This window comes from Mesoplodon bidens (assembly GCF_964165515.1).
Source record: "Mesoplodon bidens genome assembly, chromosome: 8".
NCBI classification, from domain to species: Eukaryota; Metazoa; Chordata; class Mammalia; order Artiodactyla; family Ziphiidae; genus Mesoplodon; species Mesoplodon bidens.
The window spans coordinates 100,974,938-101,000,270 of record NC_138165.1 but is presented as its reverse complement, the minus strand read 5'-3'; the positions used below and the strand labels follow the sequence as shown (position 1 = coordinate 101,000,270).

The 25,333-nt window shown below is 40.1% G+C and overlaps 1 protein-coding gene across 1 annotated transcript in view; it reads right to left on the bottom strand.

Moving 5' to 3' along the window:
* NYAP2 (neuronal tyrosine-phosphorylated phosphoinositide-3-kinase adaptor 2) overlaps window positions 1-25,333 on the bottom strand; it is a gene marked incomplete at both ends in the record, with an annotated part of 253,406 nt that overhangs the window by 58,719 nt on the left and 169,354 nt on the right. The window contains one exon of the mRNA XM_081242400.1: window positions 12,133-12,342. Within this exon, the coding sequence (XP_081098526.1) occupies window positions 12,133-12,342 (210 nt within the window). The remainder of the gene's footprint in view (window positions 1-12,132; window positions 12,343-25,333) is intronic.

The window sequence follows — 25,333 nt, the reverse complement described above, 5'->3', positions numbered from 1 at the left end:
TCGAATCACTGATGCAGCCAGCTCGGCCTGCCTCTGTCAGACTTCTTCTCTCAGCTACTCTCTCACAGGTGCCCTTAAGTCCCAGGGTCATCCCACCTCCTGGGTCCTCCCTGGATTGTTCCTTCTTCTAAGTCACCTGGGATCTCAGTTCCCCAGAGATTAGGAGGCCGTGTAACATACTTCAGAGGGAGTGCGGTGTCATTTTCCTTGGTAGATTCTGTCACAGACTGTAGTTATACTTTTAGCTTTTGTGATTAATAGCAATCTCCTCCATGGGCATGTGCCCAGTGCCTGATAATTTTATATTGGAAAAAACAGAAGAATAAATGAATGGATGGATAGATGAATGAATTCTTGAGCATGGAGGTGGAAAAAGGGAAATTCAACCTAATTCAATCATGGGAAGAGATCTGTACTACAGGTCAGGAACCTGAAATCCCTTTCCTGATTTGAATCTACCACTTACCAATGAGTCTGGGCCGTTTGGTTCCTCTCGAGCAGCTGTTTGGTCACCTAAATAATCAGATCATAACACCAGCCCACAGATGCACAGGTTTTTGTGAAGATCAAATGAAATAGCACTTATTTTAAAAGCTAACACATGGTGTATAAATATAAGGCGTTATTTTAAATGGATAACCAACAAAGGTGATAAAATTCAATTCCGTAATTCAGGCTAAATATAATTTGCAGTAATCTTAGAGCAAATTTTGTAATTCCATCAGTTTTTTTTTTGCCTGTGTATTTATTTAACTGTTAATTTGAACATAAAGGACCTTAAAATTGCCTGGTTTCTTCAAGTCACAAAAATGTCTTATTGAAGTAATAATTTAAATGCTTAGTTCCTTACACTAATTACAATTTTGAACTTTATTTCAAGGAAACACTTCTCTCCTGGTCCATTCAGGCCTGCTCCTGGTACACAGAGGAGGGGGCCTCTCTCTCTTTGCCTGTCTCTAGGTTCTTACCCCGCTGCCCCCCGCTTGATCCCCACCAAGTGTGTCCTCACAAGGGCCGAGGTAGAAGGAAGGAGGAGAGGTGAGGAGGCAGGAAAGGTCTTGCTTGGCACTAGCATGAGCCAGCGTGTCTCACACTCTGGTGTAGCAGGGAAGGAAAGAGAGATTAATACTCTCTTCCTGGGGTGCTTTCAAGTATACCTTGAAGGGCCCTCATGGTCAGCTATCTCTCACCTGAAGATCTCCTGGCTGTTTGTCCACTGGGCATCCTGTGGATGGAGCTTGAGCCATGTCCTGCAAAGTCCTTGCAGTTCCTGGCAGTCACATGACCTAAGCCACCTCCAGGGTTTCTCTCCTAATGGGTTTCTCTCCATGGCCTAACCTGGTCCACGGGAAACACACTTTATACACATCTTTAACCCATCGGCAGTAGCTGGAGAGTGACTTGCCAAGCAGCTGTTTGCTTTGTGGTCATAGGCTATTCAGCTAACCTCTTGTACCTTTTTTTTTAACAGTGTCCCTTCAGTAACTAGAAACAAATAACAAGATTTCCAGGTGGTCCCGTGAAAGTCTATCTCACTTGATTTTTCACTGGGGGAGACACTTCTCACTTCTCATCCCTCCTCTATGAGGGATGGAGATTCATCTCTCTCTCTCTCTCTCTCTCTCTCTCTCTCTCTCTCTCTCTCTCTCACACACACACACACACACACACACACACACACACACACAGACTATCTCAGAGTCTCTAATAGCTGGTTTCTAGCCTCTCAGCCTCTACCCCCTTTCCTAGGCTACAGAGGGAGTTCAGTTAAGGACAATAGCATTCACTTTGATCACCTCTTTTGCAAATTCTGATTCTGTGGTCTAGCTTTTTGCCTTGGACTGTGGGAATAATCACCTCTTATTATTTTGTAATTATCCTGCCGCATTTTATACCCTGCTGGTTTACATTCAAACCCCATAAAGACACACTTTGGCTTCTTAAAGTGGTTCAGACCAAGTTCTCCTTTTCTGGTTGTTTCTCAAAGCTGTATCACCAGTATCAGGAGAAACACCAATAAAACCATGTTTCTGGTGAACACAAATTCTAGCAGCCAGAAGTCGCAGTTTTCTGCTTAGAAGTCAAAGTAGGATGATTGGAGATATGACTTACATTATTCTCCAAAGACTCTCCACGTGAGAATTCTGTTATGTGTTTACTACTAGAATTCAGAAAGGGAGAGTTAAACTCTAGAGTGTGAAATTAGTGAGCAGAACCTAGAGCTGGATCTGGCCAGTGTTGGCCGAGGAAATAACACAGCATCCAATTAGACCTTGGAAGAAGAGCAGATGTGGAAAACCGAGTTCTGGTGCTTGAGCTGAGGGTACAGAATGACAGCCTTGAGGGTCGTAGATGCAGAAGCCCACAGCTGCCTGCGGCGATGCGGGGCCAAGCAGGAAGTTAGTCAGCATCCTACCACGAAGCCTGAATTACCTTGGGGCCTGAATCCTATCAGACTGGTTTGTGGTTCCTGTTGCATTATAACAATGAACATAACAGAAATGACAGTCTCTATCAATCCACAGACCTCAAACGGTTAAAACCATGACAGTTAAAAATGATGCTTTGAAAAGTGGGATGGTGGAGCAAAAGACGGGTGGGTTTTCACTTTTTTCTTTGACTTTTGGGTTTTCAATAAGCATGCTTCAGTCAAATAGTAATAAAATATTTCCATCTGATGGAAAACCAGCAAAATTCAAATAGACCTTGACAGCTATAGTCACTTAATGATTTCACACTACACCCAAACTCGGTGAGTTAGAAAGACACTCGCTGAGTTGTGTTCTTCAGTCTATGGATCAGTTGGGTAGATTTTCTGGGCTGGGCTGGGCTCACTCATGCATCATGGTCAGCTGTGGGTCAGGTACACGTTTCTGCTCTTTCATGCTGTGTTTTCTCACATGCTTGGGCGTTGGCTGGCTGAAGGCTGAGGACTCTTGGTTTTCCTCCATATGTATCTCATTCTCCAACAGGCTAGCTCAAGTTTGTTTACATGGTGGAGGTAGGGTTGGAAATAGTGAACATAAAGCATTCATGGCCTCTTGAGGTTGAGGCTCAGAACTGAAACACAGTTACTTCCATCTCACTCTATCCATCAATCCAAGACTCAAGGCCAACCCAGATTTAAGGGGTAGGAAATAGACCTTACTTCTTGATAAGGAGCTATTAAAGCACATTGCAAAGAGCACGGATACAAGGAGAGGGGAATGATTGGGACCATTACTGTAACTACAGCATCCCAAAGGTGCCAGGCCATGTGAAAAAATGGAAGAGGGAAAAGAGAATAGCGTTTGGGAATTATGTAGCCGTATTAAAATGTTTACTGTTAATCAGGTTCTAAAAGTAAATCTTTTTCATCCACACTTCAGTTAGTGAGCTGCAGAGAACACTCTATCCCCTCTTTTTTTTTTTTTTTTTTTGCGGTACGTGGGCCTCTCACCGCTGCGGCCTCTCCCATTGCAGAGCACAGGCTCCGGACGTGCAGGCTCAGCGGCCATGGCTCACGGGCCCAGCCGCTCCGCGGCATGTGGGATCTTCCCGGGCCTGGGCATGAACACGTGTCCCCTGCATCAGCAGGCGGACTCTCAACCACTGCGCCACCAGGGAAGCCCCACTCTATCCCCTCTTACATGTCTGGTTCCTACTCATCATGCTAGTACCAAATTTAATATCACTTACTCCAGGAAGCCTGTCTGAATTACCTTCCTTTTAGACAGTGAATACATCATGTGATTGTTCCCAGCATTTCCTCCTCATATCATTTATAAGACTCTGTTATTTTATTCTCTGTCTTCCCTGCTGGACCAGGATCTCTGGGGGTGGGGGGTGGGTCTGGTCTATCACGTTTATCTTGCACCCCCAGCACCTAGTCCCTGCATGGCACAGAGTAGACGCTGAATCAACTTTTGTTAAATGGATATAAAGGGAATGCATGACTGAATTAATAGATGAATGAATGTCAAGTTGGGTATTTATTAGAGAAATGTATACATTTGTGGATATTGGTATTTTCTTGGGATACCCATATCCTTGCTAACCTGGTTTTAAATCCATTCATTGCTACCAAGTAGAAAAGAAACACTGTGAGAAATTAAGATTACTCTTTGATAGCTATGTATAATGCAGCAAGCAAGTTTTAAAGCCTGCAGCTGATATTTTCTCCAAATTTCACAAGTGCAAACTGAAGAGAATCCAAAAATGGCCTTCACACTGGCCAAAAAACTTTGTTGGAAAATGTACAAATAAATGAAGCACAGGTTATTGCACTAGTAGTGGCCTTATAACCAATTTATACTCTGTGTAACTAAAGAAAACCTTATATTTGCAATGTGCTGAGCTTTCCAAAGGAAATATTCAGTCTTAGTCCTAGAAAAAAAATCAGAGACCTCTCTAGTAAAATTGAATGGGAACAGAATAAGCCATGGTCTACTAGCTATTACAAGTCAGATTTGTACCAGACGTTCCTATACATTTCTGAGTTTAATCCTCATAATAACCTACATGGTGAGATTTCCTTTATCTTTTCTGTAAAGATAGAGAAACTGGGGCACAGCCGTGTTACATAATTTCCTCAAGCTATTAGCACCAAAATGTTAATTTATTAACTTGTCATAAAGCATGATTTACTTAAAAAAAGAAAAAACTATATCGATTTATTACGGTTTGCCAGGAATTATTGTTATAAGTACTGCTTCACAATCCCCAGTCCTGCTGCCCAATGCCTGCTTCTTGCCTGTTTTTCATTCTTGCTGCCCAAATTGTGCACATGGGAGTCTTCCTGGATATGAATATTTTTGAGTTATGGTTGCCAGGATGTTTATCAGCAAAGTTAGCCAGTCATTCCAGGTTATCAAGTAAAGTATGGTAAATATGTTTCAGAATTTCATAAATCAACTGGTAATTATCAATTTTCAAAGACTAGACTCTTAGGTTCAATTGCAGTTCCCTTTCCTGAATCCTAGTTTTCTGATGCTTTTATTAAATGGTCCCCATTCTGCTAAATCTTCTTCCCAGAGATCCACTCTTAGGTCTTTAGCTAACACCCTAACATCTCTGTGATCTTTTCAGTCTTAAAAGGCATGGTTAGAATATGAATTAGCGTAGAAAATGTCTTATGAACCATAGTTTGGGGTGCAGGTGGGCTAAATGTCATGCTGGAGACAGAGCTCTCACCATTCCCAGCAAAACAACCCATGACTCCTTTCTACTTCTCTTGCTACCTTCTTTGTTTAAATTCTGCTCAGTTCAAGGTCCAGCTCAAATGACACTACTCATAGGAAACTTTCCTTCATTACCACAGACGAGTGAGTCTGTAAGCTCTCCTGCAAAGATACATGCAAAGGTATCTGGGATCATACTAATAACAAGTATTTATTTAATATTCGTTGTATTCCACACACCGTGCTAAGTGTGTTAATATGTTATCTCATTTAATTCTCACCTTTAATTTGCAGTAGTATATATAAGTTAGGTACTATTATCATCCATCTTTTGTGGATGAAGGTCAAAGTGATGATGAGACATGCCCGATGTCATCACTAATAAAAACAGAGTCTGGATTTAAATCCAGATATTCTGGATGCCCAAACCTCAGTGCTCAATGACTATATTATACTTTATTCACACACTTACAATTAATATAAAACTTCCTCTATTATTCTACAAATGTGGTGTGCAAAAAATGGTGTATTTCTGTTTTCTTCAACTAAAATTACATTCATATGTTTTCCACTTCTCTGAACTTGTGTGCACAGGACTCCTCGTGGATGTGAAGGGCTGACCCATGAATGGTGGTGGAAAGTGCTTTCCTTCAATGGATCATGAAAAGGCCCAGAACTGTTCTACAGATCAGAATGTACAAGATGGCAACTTTCGTCTTCATCCCACACTGGTAAACAGCATGGGAAGCTTGGAGTCTGTCTTCCAATTATAACTATCCCCTTGAAGTATAAAATGCCATATTCTGGAGTTCAGAACCATAAAGCAGAAAGTCCAACCTCACTGCAAACCCCTTGGAAACTTCACCCTAACTGTCCTTCCCCCCAATCAGAGACTGGGCCACTTTGCCAGGATGCTGAGAAAGGATTAGGCCACTGGTCCTTACTATTCATGGAATGACAGACCTCTGTACCTTTTCCAGAATTAAGAAATTCTCCCTCCCTTCTTGACCATCACAGGTCATATGCCTCTTTCTAATCGCCCCTCCTGTTCTCAGCATAGCCTTCTCAAGGAGCTGCAGTTTCTAGAAAATAAAAACCGGGGGGCAAGATATTTACTGGCACCTGCTGTTTCTGCTGTAACCCAGCTTCTCTGTGATTCAGGGTCAAATGCATGCCTCCACCAACTGGTCATCGCTTGATTTTACTTTATTTTATTCTATTTTGTTTTGTTTTCTGTTTTTTTAATTTATTTTTTGAATTTTAATTTATTTTTTAAGTTTTTATTTTATATTGTATACTAGTTGATTTACAATGTTGTGTTGGTGTCAGGTGAACAGCAAAGTGAGTCAGTTATACATATATCTATATCTATATCTATATCTATATCTATCTATCTATCTATCTATCTATATATATATATATATATTATTTTTCAAACTCTTTTCCCATTAGGTGATTACAGAATATTGAGCAGAGTTCCCTGTGCTACACAGTAGGTCCTTGTTGGTTATCTATTTTAAATATAGTAGTGTGTATATGTCATACAAACCAGAAAATGCAAATTGACATTCTTTATGTCTTACTCAGCCAGAGGAAGCACATTATTTGATTCAATGTTTTTTAAAAAATTAGCTCTATTGAATAATTGAGAGATTTCATGTTACAGTAATTAAATCTGGGAATTTGGGTTGAGCCTCTCTCATGGCGAGCATCAACTGGTACTGAGTAGCTTTTGTCCCCTTGAGATGCTTCGGTACTTTCCAGGTCACCTGCATTTCCATCATTCCATCCTGATGTTTGTCAGTTTGCAATAGATTTCCTTTGCAATGCCAAAATATGTCTCCAGGTTTATGCTTCTAACAAATGTGGAAATACATAACTTAGACCAAAAGAACTTCAAGTTTCAAGAAAAACGGGGAAAATATTTTCCTTTGTGAGAGCAAAGAATAGTTCTATGTATGCAATGTATAAGCAAAACATATCTGTTTTGAAGAAGGCACCTCTCCTAATTCACTCACTAATGTTACCTGCCTGTCACCAGGCATCTTAGTCTGCATCCTATGGTGGACATTCTCAGAGAGCAAAAGCACACCAGGCTGAATACATAGAAACTGAGGTCATTTTAAAATTGTCTCATTTATAGTGTTAAGCCAAGGCCTCTGAGTTTACTTCCAAAGTTGCTTTTACAGTCAGGCAGGCCTGGCAGGCCCAAGTCAGCAGAGGTCTGCCTCAGCCTTTGTTCATTTTCCTCATGCACGTAGAAAGTTCTCCCTCTATATTTCTGTGCAATTAATAATAATAATAATAATAATAATAATAATAATAATAATAAATGATTTTTAAACAGACCTGATACAATCCTGGTTAAAGACTCAATGTCTCCCATTAAGCCTTCCATCCTTTTTCTAGCCTGCCCTCATTTTTTGTTCTCTGAATGATTTTAAATATAGAGTAAAAAGTAGATAATAATGAAAATAATACATGTAATTATAATCTAATTCATTTATGCTCAATAGTTTTGTGTCATTAAGAAGCATAGTAATATCGTAGAGTGGCAGAGACCATGTTTCATGTTGTATACACCCTATAGTGTGTGTATATATGTGTGTGTGATTTTGTCCCCAGAAACTATAACAGAGATGGATACAAGCTTGCAAACTATTTGTTGATTGATTTAGTAATTGAAATCTAAATTTTTGTTAATACAATATTACTGGTATAATTTCTACCTTTTTGTTTTTTTTTTTTTTGGCCGTACGCAGGCCTCTCACTGTTGTGGCCTCTCCCATAGCAGAGCACAGGCTCCGGACGCACAGACTCAGCGGCCATGGCTCACGGGCCTAGCCACTCTGTGGCACGTGGGATCTTCCCGGACTGGGGCACGAACCCGTGTCCCCTGCGTCAGCAGGTGGACTCCCAACCACTGCGTCACCAGGGAAGTCCCTAATTTCTACTTTTTCTCATGAGCATTTGGGTTCCAGTCCTCCACCACCTTCAAGGCTCTCCCCCTGGGGAATCTCTGATTTACTAAACAACGGTGACTTGAATAAAGTGCCGCAGTAACCAGTGGCATTCACTGTTAATTAGAGCTGAGATCTCCTGACACGCTCAACCACTTTACTTCAGCATTTCCTCCTTTCCTCAAAAGAGCTGTTAAAAACAACCAATTCAAGTGGCTAAACTACTTTTGTTAAAGCAAATAGTCTGTGACTGGTAGCAGTTGGTATGCCTTTGTATGCGTGTGTGTGTGTGTCTTTGTGTATGTGTTAGTGAAACAGACAGAGAAAGAACCAGAAGCAGAAAGTTGATGGACACAGAGAGAGGGGATTTAAAAGTGGAACTGGTGGAACTTTCTTATATCTTGAGCATTAGGTGTGGAGCTGAGTACCTCCTTGTTTAGGGAAGAGGGTTATCGGTCGCACTTCTAGTGTAGTGTAGGAAGGGGATTCATAGTCAGTGGCCCCGTGTCAAGGAAACAATAATGAAGTATGAAGAGAAGAGAGATGAAGAGTAAATACTGACTCACTCTCTTTTGTTCCATAAAAGCAAGTCCAAAATGCTCTCTTCACATAGTTATTTGCCTAGTCTGGACAAAGGCCATCTCACTGATGAGGATTATTCTTTAAGGAGTACACCATTTGTTTAAAACTCCAAAGGTGTGTGAACTTTATATTCAAATATCAATATTATACCTTTTTTTGCTAGTGGAACTATGTCATTTTCTAGTATAGAATTGGCACATTTTAGCCTCTTTCTTTTTAGAAAAATTAAAACTACCAATATAACAAATATTTTGCCTTTTCTCTTCTTCCCCTCAAAATTGGAATAAAATAGCCCATCCTCAAGGCTCTGATAATACTTTTCCACTCATACAAAGGTAAAAAGTTGCAGAACAGAAAATAACATTTGTCTTGTTGGAGGATTATAGGAACATTGTTACCAGACCTATCTGTACAGCTGCAGGTACAAAGGATTCTGGCACCAGGAAGTTTCCAACAACCAGCCACAACCCCTCCCCTTTTAGTATAAAAAAAGCTGGAAATCTAATTCAGGAAAGAAGATTCTTTGGCACACTAGTCCACCATCTTCTGGGTCTGCTAGTCTTACAAATAAAGTCACTATTCCTTGCCCCAACAACTTGTCTCTCAATTTATTGGCCTGCTGTGCAGTGAGCAGTAAAAGCTTGGACTCATTAACAATGCTGACTATCTCTGTCTGAGTAAATGGTCTCCCAGTCACCCATGCTTGAAGCCTTGGAGTTACCATTGGATCTTTCATGATGAAAATTGAATTATATTATATCTATCTTAAAAATATTCAAATGACTACAAAAGTCCACCACATAATGTTCAAAACCTAACCATGATGGGGCAGATAACTGTCCATTGCTTATGCAACACTCCCTCCCCATCCCTGCAAATAGGTTGTTGATTTCATTTCCAGGTATAAGGCAGAGTTCCCTTGATTTAAGGGAAAGAAAGGCCCTCTATAAGCCCATGGAAATCCCACTACTCTTCGTTCAGTGATTGACCTCGAGGATGTTTCCCAGATCTGACCAAGTAGATCAAAGAGAGCATCTGAAGGAGCATGATGCCCAAAAATGTCTCCTCAGCTTGTGATCACAAATATAACCATCGAGGGTAGCAGAAGAGAAGAGTGAGAAGGATGGAAAGTTCCTTGGGTCCTCAATGATATCACTAAACAGTTACAAGACTCCTGCAACTGCCTACCTCCAGACCCAACACTATGGAGAGTTAACAAAAGCCAGTATTACTTTAGCCACTGTTAATTGGTAGTAACAGTGAACGCATTTCTGTTTAATGCACAAGGCCCTTCAGGATTCTTGCTATCTGGTCCCACCCTACTTTGCACTTTCTTCAACCTTCCCCAACCCTTCACAGCAAAGGTTCCATCCTGTAGCATTTTAGATTTTCTTTTAGAAGGCTGACTTATTTCTTCTGTGTCCTCCAGGTGAGCAGCTCTTGATGGTTCAAGCTCTAGCTCAAAATGTTACCTCCTCAAGCAATGATTACTTTATCTAACCACCAAAAGCCTCTGGTTGTTTTTCGTGAAATCACACCCTCCCAAGAAAAATTAATTTCTCCCCTGTGTTGCATATTATTTGTATATAACACATTCTATTGCAATGATCCATTCATCTGTCTTGCACTTGCCTTTGAGCCCCCAAATATGAGGATGTCTTACTCATCACTGTATTCACAGATCCTAGAACAGTGGCTATTTTACATAATAAACACTCAGCTAATGCTTCTGGATTTTATAAAATACCCGTGGCACAATAGGAGCAGATACTATTCATGGTTTTTTTGGATAGAACTGGTACAAACTTAGATAATCATTAAAAATATACTACTAATAAACCTAAAACTAATCAAAATTCCCAACTGAATAGAGATGTCAACCTTCTTTGGGAGTGGATTTTTTTATTTCTACAAAATGCTCTTTGTTCCCTATATTTTTTTTATTTCTGACAAAATGCACAGATATCTTCTTCTCATATACCTACAGATATTTATACTTTACTACCAAAAATATATTTTTAGAGTTCTGCTAAATTCACATAATGTTCCTTCTCTGAGAGTTGAACTCACGCTGTTGATTACCCATATGATACATGATATGGTTCCATCACCAAAGCTTTTAGTTACATTTTCAGTCTGAGGAAGCTGTTGCTCTACCTCTGCCTGGGTATTGTTCTAGAAACATCCCTTCCCCAATATAGGGGAATCATCCCCAATCATCCTGTTCCAGTTTCTTTTTGTTTTTGTTTTTTGGCTGTGTTGGGTCTTCATTGCTGCACGCAGGTTTTCTCTCTAGCTGCGGTGCACGGGCTTCTCATTGCAGTGGCTTCTCTTGTTGCGGAGCATGGGTTCTAGGCACGTGGGCTTCAGTAGTTGTGGCTCACAGGCTCTAGAGTGCAGGCTCAGTAGTTGTGGCGCACGGGCTTAGCTGCTCTGTGGCATGTGGGTTCCTCCCAGACCAGGGCTCGAACCTGCGTCCCCTGCATTGGCAAGTGGATTCTTAACCACTGCGCTACCAGGGAAGCCCCACTGTTCCAGTTTTAACTTGCGCGTGACTGTCAGAGAGACCACAGGCTAAACTCATGCTAATTGCTTTCCAAGATGAATATCAGAGTTGAAAAAACATTAAAGAATTGGTCTTTTCTTCAGAGCCCTAACACTCTTAAGGAATAGAAATCTGAAAACTACAGGCGGTTGCTTGATTATTTGCTGTTTATTTCAATTGACAGCTCTCTGAGTCCACCATATAGATCAATCAGTTCAAAGCACACATATTCTGCCTTTTAAAAATTGATGTTTAATAATATTTATCTATTAACAATGCAAAATTGCATCAGAGATTTTAATTTCAACTTGTGAATTTAAAGGTGTGTTAGATTATAATTTTCCAGCTCTTTTGACCTACAGGGAAACTTAGTACCTTGCCCAATGACCAGTTACTGTCTTCAGCTTATTATTGATACATCAAATGTCTCATAATATTTACACTCTCTACTACCTTCATATTGTCTGTGCTACATTTTTATCCTCAATTTTACTTCCTATTCATTTTTTCCCAGTTGTCTAGAATTTTTTGAAGAAAAGGAGGCATAAACTCTAAGTTACTTCAACTTTATAAATGAAAACTGCTTTAGATGAACCCAAAGGATTCTTTTATTTTAAGAAGTTTAGTGCAAGACAGTTGGAGTTGTAAAGGCTGCTGCATTGCACAGCTCTGAAAAGCACCATTCACTTCTCTATCATCCATGTGAAGAATGTTCCCTGTAGTGTGCCACATACTGTTACCTCCTTTTGTGTACAGGGCTATTTATGTTGTCTCTATGAGTAGAGACAGAGATATCTGTGGTTATGGTTTTCTAAGTGATAATTTCATAAAAGCAGTTTCTAGACACCCAAGGACTTACCGTCCAGGAGAACATTATCTTTCTTACCTGAGCTGTGGTTTCCTGCTAGCAAGGTGGGGCTCACAGAGCATCTTCCCATTCTACTGGTGACCACAGGGGGCCCAGGTGTTCCATCCCATTCCTGAGCTTTGATAGGCTCTCTGGAGGAAGATGCCCCATGATGTCCTCTCTCTTTGTTGTCCAACTTTGGTATTGGTTCAGTGCTGTGGCTACGAACTTTCAGCTCCTCTGTTGATTCTGTGTATTAACCAGAATTATATTCCGTTAAACAAGAGTCAAATCCTTCCCAGATTCCTTAAATATTAAATAATGATTTTCTAAAATATTTTTAATATATTTTTGGAAACTTAGACTTGTGTTGAAGACTACATTTAAATAAAGCAGGGACAGGGAGTTGGGGGAAGATGGCGGAAGAGTAAGACGTGGAGATCACCTTCCTCCCCACAGATACACCAGAAATATTTCTACACGTGAAACAACTCCTACAGAACACTTACTGAACACTGACAGAAGACCTCAGACCCCGCAAAAGGCAAGAAACTCCCTACGTACCTGGGTAGGGCAAAAGAAACAAGAATAAACAGAGACAAAAGGATAGGGACGGGACCTGCACCAGTGGGAGGGAGCCGTGAAGGAGGAAAGGTTTCCACACACTAGGAAGCCCCTTCGCGGGCGGAGACTGCAGGTGGTGGAGGGGGGAAGCTTCGGAGTAGCGAGGAGAGCGCAGCAACAGGGGTGCGGAGGGCAAAGCAGAGAGATTCCCGCACAGAGGATCGGTGCCCTCAGGCACACACCAGCCCGAGAGGCTTGTCTGCTCCACTGCCGGGGTGGGCGGGGCTGGGAGCTGAGGCTCGGGTATCGGATTTCAGTCAGAGCGCAGGGAGAGGACTGGGGTTGGCGGCGGGAAGAGAGCCTGAAGGGGGTTAGTGTGCCACGGCTGGCCGGGAGGGAGTCCAGGGAAAAGTCTGGAGCTGCCGAAGAGACAAGAGACTTTTTCTTCCCTCTTTGTTTCCTGGTGCGCGAGGAGAGGGGATTAAGAGCGCTGCTTAAAGGAGCTCCAGAGCCGGGCGTGAGCCACGCCTAAAAGCGCGGACCCCAGAGACGGGCGCGGGACGCTGGGGCTGCTGCTGCCGCCGCCAAGAGGCCTGTGTGCGAGCACAGGTCACTGTCCACGCCCCCTTTCCAGGGAGCCCGCCACTGCCGGGGTCCCGGGATCCAGAGACGGCTTCCCCAGGAGAACGCACGGCACGCCTCAGGCTGGTGCAACGTCACGCCAGCCTCTGCCGCCGCAGGCTCGCCCCGCACTCCTTACCCCTCCCTCCCCCCGGCCTGAGTGAGCCAGAGCCCCTGAAGCAGCTGCTCCTTTAACCCCGTCCTGTCTGAGCAAAGAACAGATGCCCTCAGGCGACCTACACGCAGAGGCAGGGCCAAATCCAAAGCTGAGACCCGGGAGCTGTGAGAATAAAGAAGAGAAAGGGAAATCTCTCCCAGCAGCCTCAGAAGCAGCGGATTAATGCTCCACAATCAACTTGATGTACCCTGCATCTGTGGAATACATGAATAGACAACGAATCATCCCAAACTGAGGAGGTGGACTTTGAGAACAAGATTTATGATTTTTTCCCCTTTTCCTCTTTTTACAACGAATTAACCCAAATTGAGGAGGAGGACTTTGAGAGCAAGATTTACGATTTGTTTCCACTTGTTCTCTTTTTGTGAAAGTGTATGTGTATGCTTCTGTGTGAGATTTTGTCTATATAGCTTTGCTTCCACCATTTGTCCCAGGGTTCTATCAGTCCTTTTTTTTTCTTGGTTTTTTTTTTTATTTATTTATTTATTTTTTTTTGCGGTACGCGGGCCTCTCACTGCTGTGGCCTCTCCCGTTGTGGAGCACAGGCTCCGGATGCGCAGGCTCAGCAGCCATGGCTCACGGGCCCAGCCGCTCCGCGGCATATGGGATCCTCCCAGACCGGGGCACGAACCCGTATCCCCTGCATCGGCAGGCGGACTCTCAACCACTGCGCCACCAGGGAGGCCCTCTTGGTTTTTTTTTTGTTGTTGTTCTTAATTTTCTTTAATAATTACTTTTTTACTTTAATAACGCTATTATATTTTATCATACTTTATTCTATTTTACTTTATCTTCTCTCTTTCTCTTTCTCCTACCTTCCCTCCTTCCTCCCTCCCTCCCTAACCCCTCCCTCCTTTCTTTCTTTCTTTCTTTCTTTCTTTCTTTCTTTCTTTCTTTCTTTCTCTCTTTCTTTCCTCCCTCCCTCCTTTCTTTCTTTCCTTCCTCCCTCCCTACCTCCCTGCTTTCTTTCTTTCTTTCTTTCTTTCTTTCTTTCTTTCTTTCTTTCTTTCTTTCTTCTACTAATTCTTCCTTTCTACATTTTCTCCCTTTTATTCTGAGCCGGGTGGATGAAAGGCTCTTGATGCTGCAGCCAGGAGTCAGTGCTGTGCCTCTGAGGTCGAGAGCCAACTTCAGGACACTGGTCCACAAGAGACCTCCCAGCTCCACATAATATCAAACGGCAAAAATCTCCCAGAGATCTCCATCTCAACACCAGCACTCAGCTTCACTCAACGACCAGCAAGCTACAGTGCTGGTCACCCTGTGCCAAGCAACTAGCAAGACAGGAAAACAACCCCACCCATTAGCAGAGAAGCTGCCTAAAAACATAATAAGGCCACAGGCACCCCAAAACACACCACCAAACGTGGACCTGCCCACCAGAAAGACAAGATCAGCTTCATCCACCAGAAGACAGGCACTAGTCCCCTCCACCAGGAAGCCTACACAACCCACTGAAACAACATTAGCCACTGGGGACAGACACCAAAAACAACACAAACTATGAACCTGCAGCCTGCAAAAAGGAGACCCCAAACACAGTAAGATAAGCAAAATGAGAAGACAGAAAAACACACAGCAGGTGAAGGAGCAAGATGAAAATCCACCAGACATAACAAATGAAGAGGAAATAGGCAGTCTACCTGAAAAAGAATTCAGAATAATGATAGTAATGATGATCCAAAATCTTGGAAATAGAATAGACAAAATGCAAGAAACAGTTAACAATGACCTAGAAGAACTAAAGATGACTCAAACAGCTATTGAAAACACAATAAATGAAATGAAAAATACTCTAGATGGGATCAATAGCAGAATAAATGAGGCAGAAGAACGGATAAGTGACGTGGAAGATAAAATAGTGGAAATAACTGCTGCAGAGCAGAATAAAGAAAAAAGAATGAAAAGAACGGAGGACAATCTCAGAGACATCTGGGACAACATTAAACACACCAACATTCGAATTATAGGGGTTCCAGAAGAAGAAGACAAAAAGAAAGGAAATATTTGAAAAGATTATAGTTGAAAACTTCCCTAATATGGGAAAGGAAATAGTAAATCAAGTCCAGGAGGCACAGAGAGTCCCATACAGAATAAATGCAAGGAGAAATACACCAAGACACATATTAATCAAACTGTCAAAAATTAAACACAAAGAAAACATATTAAAAGCAACGAGGGAAAAACAACAAATAACACACAAGGGAATCCCCATGAGGTTAACAGCTGATCTCTCAGCAGAAACTCTACAAGCCAGGAGGGAGTGGCAGGACATATTTAAAGTGATGAAGGAGAAAAACCTGCAACCAAGATTACTCTACCCAGCAAGGATCTCATTCAGATTTGATGGAGAAATTAAAAACTTTACAGACAAGCAAAAGTTGAGAGAGTTCAGCACCACCAAACCAGCTTCACAATAAATGCTAAAGGAACTTCTCTAGGCAAGAAACACACAGAAGGAAAATACCTACAATAACAAACCCAAAACAGTTAAAGAAACGGGAATAGGAACATACATATCGATGATTACCTTCAATGTAAATGGACTAAATGCTCCCACCAAAAGACACAGATTGGCTGAATGGATACAAAAACAAGACCCATATATATGCTGTCTACAAGAGACCCACTTCAGACCTAGAGACACATACAGAATGAAAGTAAGGGGATGGAAAAAGATATTCCATGCAAATGGAAATCAAAAGAAAGCAGGAGTAGTAATTCTTATATCAGACAAAATAGATGGTAAAATAAAGACTGTTAGAAGAGACAAAGAAGGACACTACATAATGATAAAGGGATCGATCCAAGAAGGAGATATAACAATTGTAAATATTTATGCACCCAACATAGGAGCACCTCAATACATAAGGCAAATACTAACAGCAATAAAAGGGGAAATCGACAGTAACACACTCACAGTAGGGGACTTTAACACCCCACTTTCACCAAAGGACAGATCATGCAAAATGAAAATAAATAAGGAAATACAAGCTTTAAATTATACATTAAACAAGATGGACATAATTGATACTTATAGGACATTCCATCCAAAACCAACAGAATACACATTTTTCTCAAATGCTCATGGAACATTCTCCAGGATAGATCATATCTCGGGTCACAAATCAAGCCTTGGTAAATTTAAGGAAATTGAAATTCTATCAAGTATCTTTTCCAACCACAATGCTATGAGACTAGACGTCAATTACAGGAAAAGATCTGTAAAAAATACAAATACATGGAGGCTATACAATACACTACTTAATAACGAAGTGATCACTGAAGAAATCAAACAGGAAATTAAAAAATACCTAGAAACAAATGACAATGGAGACACGATGACCCAAAACCTATGGGACACAGCAAAAGCAGTTCTAAGGGGGACGTTTATAGGAATACAATTCCATCTTAAGAAACAGGGAACATCTCGAGTAAACAACCTGACCCTGCACCTAAAGCAATTAGAGAAAGAAGAAGAAAAATCCCACAATGTTAGCAGAAGGAAAGAAATCATAAAGATCAGATCAGAAATAAATGAAAAAGAAATGAAGGAAACGATAGCAAAGATCAATAAAACTAAAAGCTGGTTCTTTGAGAAGATAAACAAAATTGATAAACCATTAGCCAGACTCATCAAGAAAAAAAGGGAGAAGACTCAAATCAATAGAATTAGAAATGAAAAAGGAGAAATAACAACTGACACTGCAGAAATACAAAAGATCATGAGAGATTACTATAAGCAACTCTATGCCAATAAAATGGACAACCTGGAAGAAATGGACAAATTCTTAGCAATGCACAACCTGCCAAGACTGAATCAGGAAGAAATAGAAAATATGAATAGACCAATCACAAGCACTGAAATTGAAACTGTGATTAAAAATCTTCCAACAAACAAAGGCCCAGGACCAGATGGCTTCACAGGCAAATTCTATCAAACGTTTAGAGAAGAGTTAACACGTATCCTTCTCAAACTCGTTCAAAATATAGCAGAGGGAGGAACACTCCCAAACTCATTCTACGAGGCACCATCACCTTGATACCAAAACCAAGCAAGGATGTCACAAAGAAAGAAAACTACAGGCCAATATCACTGATGAACATAGATGCAAAAATCCTCAACAAAATACTAGCAAACAGAATCCAACAGCACATTAAAAGGATCATACACCATGATCAAGTGGAGTTTATTCCAGGAATGCAAGGATTCTTCAATATACGCAAATCAATCAATGTGATACACCATATTAAAAAATTGAAGGAGAAAAGCTATATGATCATCTCAATACATGCAGAGAAAGCTTTTGACAAAATTCAACACCCATTTATGATAAAAACCCTGCAGAAAGTAGGCATAGAGGGAACTTTCCTCAACATAATAAAGGCCATATATGACAAACCCACAGCCAACATCATCCTCAATGGTGAAAAACTGAAACCATTTCCTCTAAGATCAGGAACAAGACAAGGTTGCCCACTCTCACCACTCTTATTCAACATAGTTTTGGAAGTTTTAGCCACAGCAATCTGAGAAGAAAAGGAAATAAGAGGAATCCAAATTGGAAAAGAAGAAGTAAAGCTGTCACTGTTTGCAGATGACATGATACTATACATAGAGAATCCTAAAGATGCTATCAGAAAACTACTAGAGCTAATCAATGAATTTGGTAAAGTAGCAGGATACAAAATTAATGCACAGAAATCTCTGGCATTCCTATACACTAAAGATGAAAAATCTGAAAGTGAAATCAAGAAAACACTTCCATTTACCATTGCAACAAAAAGAATAAAATATCTAGGAATAAACCTACCTAAGGAGACAAAAGACCTGTATGCAGAAAATTATAAGACACTGATGAAAGAAATTAAAGATGACACAAATAGAAAGAGAGATATACCATGTTCCTGGTTTGGAAAAATCAATATTGTGAAAATGACTCTACTACCCAAAGCAATCTACAGATTCAATGCTATCCCTATCAAACTACCACTGGCATTTTTCACAGAACTAGAACAAAAAATTTCACAATTTGTATGGAAACACAAAAGACCCCGAATAGCCAAAGCAATCTTCAGAATGAAAAATGGAGCTGGAGGAATCAGGCTCCCTGACTTCAGACAATACTACAAAGCTACAGTAATCAAGACAGTGTGGTACTGGCACAAAAACAGAAAGATAGATCAATGGAACAGGATAGAAAGCCCAGAGGTAAACCCACGAACATATGGTCACCTTATCTTTGATAAAGGAGGCAGGAATGTACAGTGGAGAAAGGACAGCCTCTTCAATAAGTGGTGCTGGGAAAACTGGACAGGGACAGGTAAAAGTATGAGATTAGTTCACTCCCTAACACCATGCACAAAAATAAGCTCAAAATGGATTAAAGACCTAAATGTAAGGCCAGAAACTATCAAACTCTTAGAGGAAAACATAGGCAAACACTCTATGACATAAATCACAGCAAGATCCTTTTGGACCCACCTCCTAGAGAAATGGAAATAAAAACCAAGATAAACAAATGGGACCTAATGAAACTTCAAAGCTTTTGCACAACAAAGGAAACCATAAACAAGACCAAAAGCCAACCCTCAGAATGGGAGAAAATATTTGCAAATGAAGCAACTGACAAAGGATTAATCTCCAAAATATACAAGCAGCTCATGCAGTTCAATATCAAAAAAAAAAAAAACCAATGCACAAATGGGCAGAAGACCTAAATAGACATTTCTCCAAAGAAGATAAATATTGCCAATAAACATATAAAAGGATGCTCAACATCATTAATCATCAGAAAAATGAAAATCAAAACTACAGTGAGGTGTCACCTCACACCAGTCAGAATGGCCATCATCAAAAAATCTACAGTCATTGCTGGAGAGGGTGTCGAGTAAAGGGAACCCTCCTGCACTGTTGGTGGGAATGTAAACTGATACAGGACTATGGAGAACAGTATGGAGGTTCATTAAAAAACTGAAATTAGAACTACCATATGACCCAGCAATCCCACTACTAGGCATATACCCTGAGGAAACCATAATTCCAGAAGAGACATGTACCAAAATGTTCATTGCAGCTCTAGCCACAATAGCCCAGAGATGAAAACAACCTAAGTGTCCATCATCGGATGAATGGATAAAGAAGATGTGGCACATATATACAATGGAATGTTACTCAGCCATATAAAGAAACGAAATTGAGCTATTTGTAATGAGATGGATAGACCTAGATTCTGTCATACAGAGTGAAGTAAGTCAGAAGGAGAAAGACAAATACCGTATGCTATCACATATATATGGAATTTAAGAAAAAAAAAAAAAACGTCATGAAGAACCTAGGGGTAAAACAGGAATAAAGATACAGACCTACTTGAGAATGGACTTGAGGATATGGGGAGGGGGAAGGGTAAGCTATGACAAAGCGAGAGAGAGGCATGGATATATATACACTACCAAAGTTAAGGTAGATAGATAGTGGGAAGCAGCCGCATATCACAGGGAGAGCAGCTCGGTGATTTGTGACCACCTGGAGGGGTGGGATAGGAAGGGTGGGATGGAGGGAGATGCAAGAGGGAAGGGATATGGGAACAGATGTATATGTATGACTGATTCACTTTGTTATAAAGCAGAAACTAATAAAAAAAAATACAGGGACAGATCACATGGGTCTTTTTTCTGAGTTGTGCAGGTTATTATCAGCAGAAAATAATTATCTCTTCGGAAGTAGAGAACCTCAATGAATATTCAGTATTCTTTAGTAACTCTTCGCTTGTGCTAATCTTCAAGTAACTTCATAAGGAGCACTTTACACTCCTTCTCTTTACTTTCTCATCTTCTCTTCATTCTGCTACCCACTGTGACATGAATTTAGCTGAGCTACTCTACTAAAATTGCTTTTGCTTAAATCACCTAGTGTCTTTTAGTTGGCAAATTAAGAAGACATTTTTAAGCCATTTGATTACCCTTTGATTACTCTCTTATTGATATCTTCAATTTTCTTGGCTTCACTGATGGGCCATCTTCCTGTGGTGTGCTCTCTAACACCACGTCTGTGTCATTCGTACCTTTTCTTCCTCCGAGACCCCCTTATATGTTGGTTGTCCCCAGGATTCTAGCTTAGCCACTGTTCTCATTCTACACATATTCTGTCTGTGATTTCACCCTACAGGATTCAACTAGCAATTGTGTGATGGCTAGTGATTTCTAAATAGTTTATCAGAAGTCTGGACCATTTTCCTGAGCTGTAGACTCATTTATCCAACTGCGTACTGGATGAGTCCATCTGGATGCCCCTAAGATAACACAAATTTAACATTTACATACTTTACTGACACCATTTCTTACTAAACTAATGGTTCCTTCTGTCCTGCCAAACATCCAAGCTAGAAACTTCTCTGTCTCTTTAACCACTACTCTCCAAATCCATCAGTCTGCTAATTCTACAGATTTTATTTCTAAATATCTTGTTTTCCCTTCTGTTACACTTTGTATCATGTCTACCTCAACTGTTCTGGCTCGAGCTCTAATCATTACCCTTGAATTATTGCAACCTGCCTCCTTGACTCTGTCCTTGACTCTCCAAAAGACAAGCTCCGTATACTGCCAAAGTGATCTGTTTAAAATGAAAACCTGATCAAGTGTTTTTTTCAGGGACTAGATGCGATAGCCATTCTGTAAAGCATGTACAGAAGGGTTTAAAAGCATATGTAGTTTGGAATTAACAGATACACACTACTATATATAAAATAGATCACCAACAAGGACCTACTGTATAGCACAGGGAATTTTACTTAATATTTTGTAATAACCTATAAGGGAAAAGAAGCTGAAAAAGAATATATATATATATATATATATATATATATATATATATATATATATCACTTTGCTATACACCTAAAACTAACACAACATTGTAAATTAACTATACTTCAATTTTTAAAAAATAGCCAATGGGGAAATTTTTTTTAAATAAAATCACTTCCTAATTAAAAAAAAGCACAGGTAGTAAATAAAGAATGGTTTAGGAGTGATACCCACTTGCTACATTCAGAACGATGTTATTTCAGAGAAATGATGTGATAACCATTCTGTGATGCACATAGATAAGTGTTTAGAGACAAAAGGAAAAAAATGCAAATCTATCCTTAATGTAACCCTGACTAAAATCCTTCCAGAAGCCCACTGTTACCCACAGAAGTATGTCTAAGCTCTTTACAACCCACAAGATTCTCCACCATCTCACTCTTCCCTGCCTCTCTAACTTTTTTACTTCCTACCTGAACGTTGTATTCAAGAAATCTCAATAAATTGGCTGTAGCTTCCTCTTCTCCACTCCACTTCCAACAAAAACTTCCAAGAACAACAACACTGGTTTCTATAGCTACCATCTCCTATCTCACGTGCTTTGAATACCCTTACATCCTGTCCTTTAATTGGGGAACTCTTTCCTCAGTCAAGGTTACTCAATTTAAGTATCCTTGAAGCCTCTCCATCCCATATATCCAGCCCATGTTGGGATAAAGTCATCTCTGCACTGACATTGTCTTGTATCATTTTGCTGTGTACCTGTTCTTGTTAAAAGACCCGGAGTTCTTTAAAGGCAGGGTCTGAGCTTTGATTTTTTCTTTTTTCTCCACTTGGTGCCTCTAGCTCTTAGCATATTGCTCAGTAGGTATTTAACCAATTTATTTATGGAGTAGTTTTCCCAACTCCTCTGGCATCTTTCTGATGTGTGTAGAAAATACAACATTTTTAATGGAACAAGAGGATCAAGCCAGTGTTACAAATGTACTGAAGTGGCGCAGAGCTAATAGTATTTTCAAAAATCTGGTTACCTAAAAATCACAAGTTGTAAAATTCACCAGGTTGAAAGTTTAATTCAAATAAAGATCTTTGAGAAAGACCATAGTGAAAAATTACAGAAATGGTTCAGGGAATCTGTATTTTGTTTTCTTTGCATGTAAGTTCAAACACTCATCATCTTCAAGCAGTGTGATAAGACAGATGTCACCCTTTGGTCCCCTATTATCTGAATATGTGGGGCAGAGATAGAATAGTTTATAATATAGTAAGCAGCTGGGTGAGGGATCTGAGAGGCCCAGCTGGGAGCCTTGGCCATTGTGGCCATATGGCTGGTGGCCCATGACATTGAACCCATGGTTTCTCCACTTGGAGCTTCATTTTGCTTAACTACAAAATGGAGATAATACCAGCCCAGCCTAACTTTCCCAATTTAATTTGAAGGATCTAATAATATCCTACATTTTAAAATATCTTAAAAACAAAACAGGGCCACACATGCAAAAAGTAGCATTCATTTAAAAAATTGTAGCAATTTGTCATTTATGAAGTTATTTATTCTTTCTACATTTGTTTTGGATAATCACTGAGAGACTGAAGATACAGATAGAAAATTGCCAGATCACATAGAAAAATAGAATTCTTGCTGATTATCTACAATAACCAGCCCAGAAAGCCAACCTACAATCTATAATTCAGACTTGTAGAAATTCATACCACTATCTCTAGCAAACAATAACCTGTATAACAATTGGCCCAAAGCAGCCAGGATTTGATTAAAAACTGACAGCTTCCCCAGTTTTTGGCCCTGCTTTTAGCATAGGACCAACCAGAGAAAGTCAAATATGTTCTCCTAACCAACGACATAAGATGTCCTGCTTCTAGTTAGGCTGCCTATAGCTTCCCTATGCCAACAGCCTCCACTGGGAGTGTAACTGAAGCCTCCTCTTTTTCCCACTATAAAGCTTTCCCACTCTTCTCCCTGCCTTGAGTCTCTGCCAAATGTGGTGGCTGACTGCCTTGCTTCAGCAAGGCCTGATGAAATAGCCCTGCGTGTTCTCATTTGTTTGCTCTTCGTTTATTTCCACATTGCTATGGTTCCTCCCAGCTCCCAGGTGCTATGCAGTTGTGTAAACACATGTCAAAAATATCATTCTATGAGACAGAACTTAAACCAGGAGGGTAGTCCCATAAGAACAATCTTAGAAAGATCCCTGGACCTGTATATAAGCTTAAGTCCCAGTTATACTGAAATCAAATATAAGTAAAAATATTTTAAACTAATCCATTCCAGCAAATAATTATAGCAAGACAATTTAACCAACACTTACTTTTCTGTGCCCTGAGTCGAATGGAATAAAAACAGTATCAGAAAAGAACATCCTAGACTATTTCCAAGCTGTTTATTTACAGTTTCAAAGAAAATGTAGCTCTGGCTTCCAAATGTCACAGCATCAGAACCTAATGACCCATCTGTTTCACCTCACGTTCTCTTCCAGATTTTAAACTAACCATTGGGATGTTTGCCTTATTATCGACCTCTATGTTTTATTCCCACTGCCATCATTAAGCAGTTACAATTTTTTTCTTATCTGTCTCTCTCTCTCTCTCTCTCTCTCTCTCTCTCTCTCTCACACACACACACACACACACACACACAAACACACAGAGTCTTCTACCACTGGTATTGAAATTAACCAAACTAAAAAAAATGCTCTAAGTTAACAATGGGTCCAATAGTGTTCCTGCAGGTTCGGACACTATTTTAAATATGAAAGGCTGAGGATGTCAAAGTCTCCCCACCAACCTCAGTTTCTTTGTTCTCATTCAAATTACTCACATACACACACCAGGGAAGTGTCATTTAGGTCTCAAATCTCAACTAAATAAAAGTCCAACACAGCTTTGGGAACAAAAAGGAGTTTTTTTTTTTTTTTTTTTTCTTCTTCTTTCTTTGTTTTCAAGTCCCAGAGGTTAGCCTTCAGTGAGTTTTGGCAGGTATATTTAGAGAAACCTGAACAAAAGGTTTGCAGAAATCATGATACTCAGACTTGTGCCAGTGTACCTTCACATCCTAAATAGAAGGCAGAGCTGAAAAATCTGTAAGAAAATCATAAATGTATTATTGAGCATTTTATTGGTGAATCAACCATGTATCCCGTGATATTCAAGAAGAGCTTCCTACAAAATACATTTTCTAATTCAAATAAATATGAAAAACTTTAAAATAGCTGTTGTAAAGAGACCAATGGAAAGTAGACAGTTAGACTAAGAAATTCATACAATAAGACATATTGAAAGCTCAGAGAAATCTATTCAGAGGAATAAGGATGTGTTTATCCATATCCATATATCTCAATGTTTTCTTAAAGCCCGTTGAAAACAAAAATTGGTTTTAGTATCAAACTTTCCTGAACAAGATCAATCTTAGGTACCATGGTATGTTTTTCTTTTTAAACATTTTTATTGGAGTATAATTGCTTTACAATGTTGTGTTAGTTTCTGCTGTATAACAAAGTGAATCAGCACTACTTACAATAGGCAGGACATGGAAGCGACCATGGTACATTTGTACGTGGAAACTAAGTTCTTTCAATGTTCACAGTTAAGCCCCAGTAGGTAGCACTGGGCCAACTACGAAGAAGTTGCTCATCCTCTACCATGGAGTGTTGACTATTGATCTAAAATCTGATTCTCACATTGAAATCTGATCTTGCTATGAAAAAAGCATATATTATTGTATTGCATTTGTCTTTCATATTGTGCATTTTACATATCACTGTCTTAAACTTTTTACAGTGTTTATGTTGAAGACGGATAAGTAAGGATAAGAGACCAGGAGTCATCTGTTTATGGCCAACATATTCTCTACAGGATGCCAATTCATCGCACTTCATGCTGTGAAGTCCTTTCTCAAAGTTTTCCCATTTCCTGCTGCTTATGCTGTCTGTGAGTCTGTATTTGTCTCTCCAGTTTCTAACTCATTCCTCTCTCTCCGTTCCTGCCCTGGGTCACTTAAAAATCACTTGGCTCCCCAGGTGGGTGTAATGGCTTTCACCATCAGATCTGCTGCCC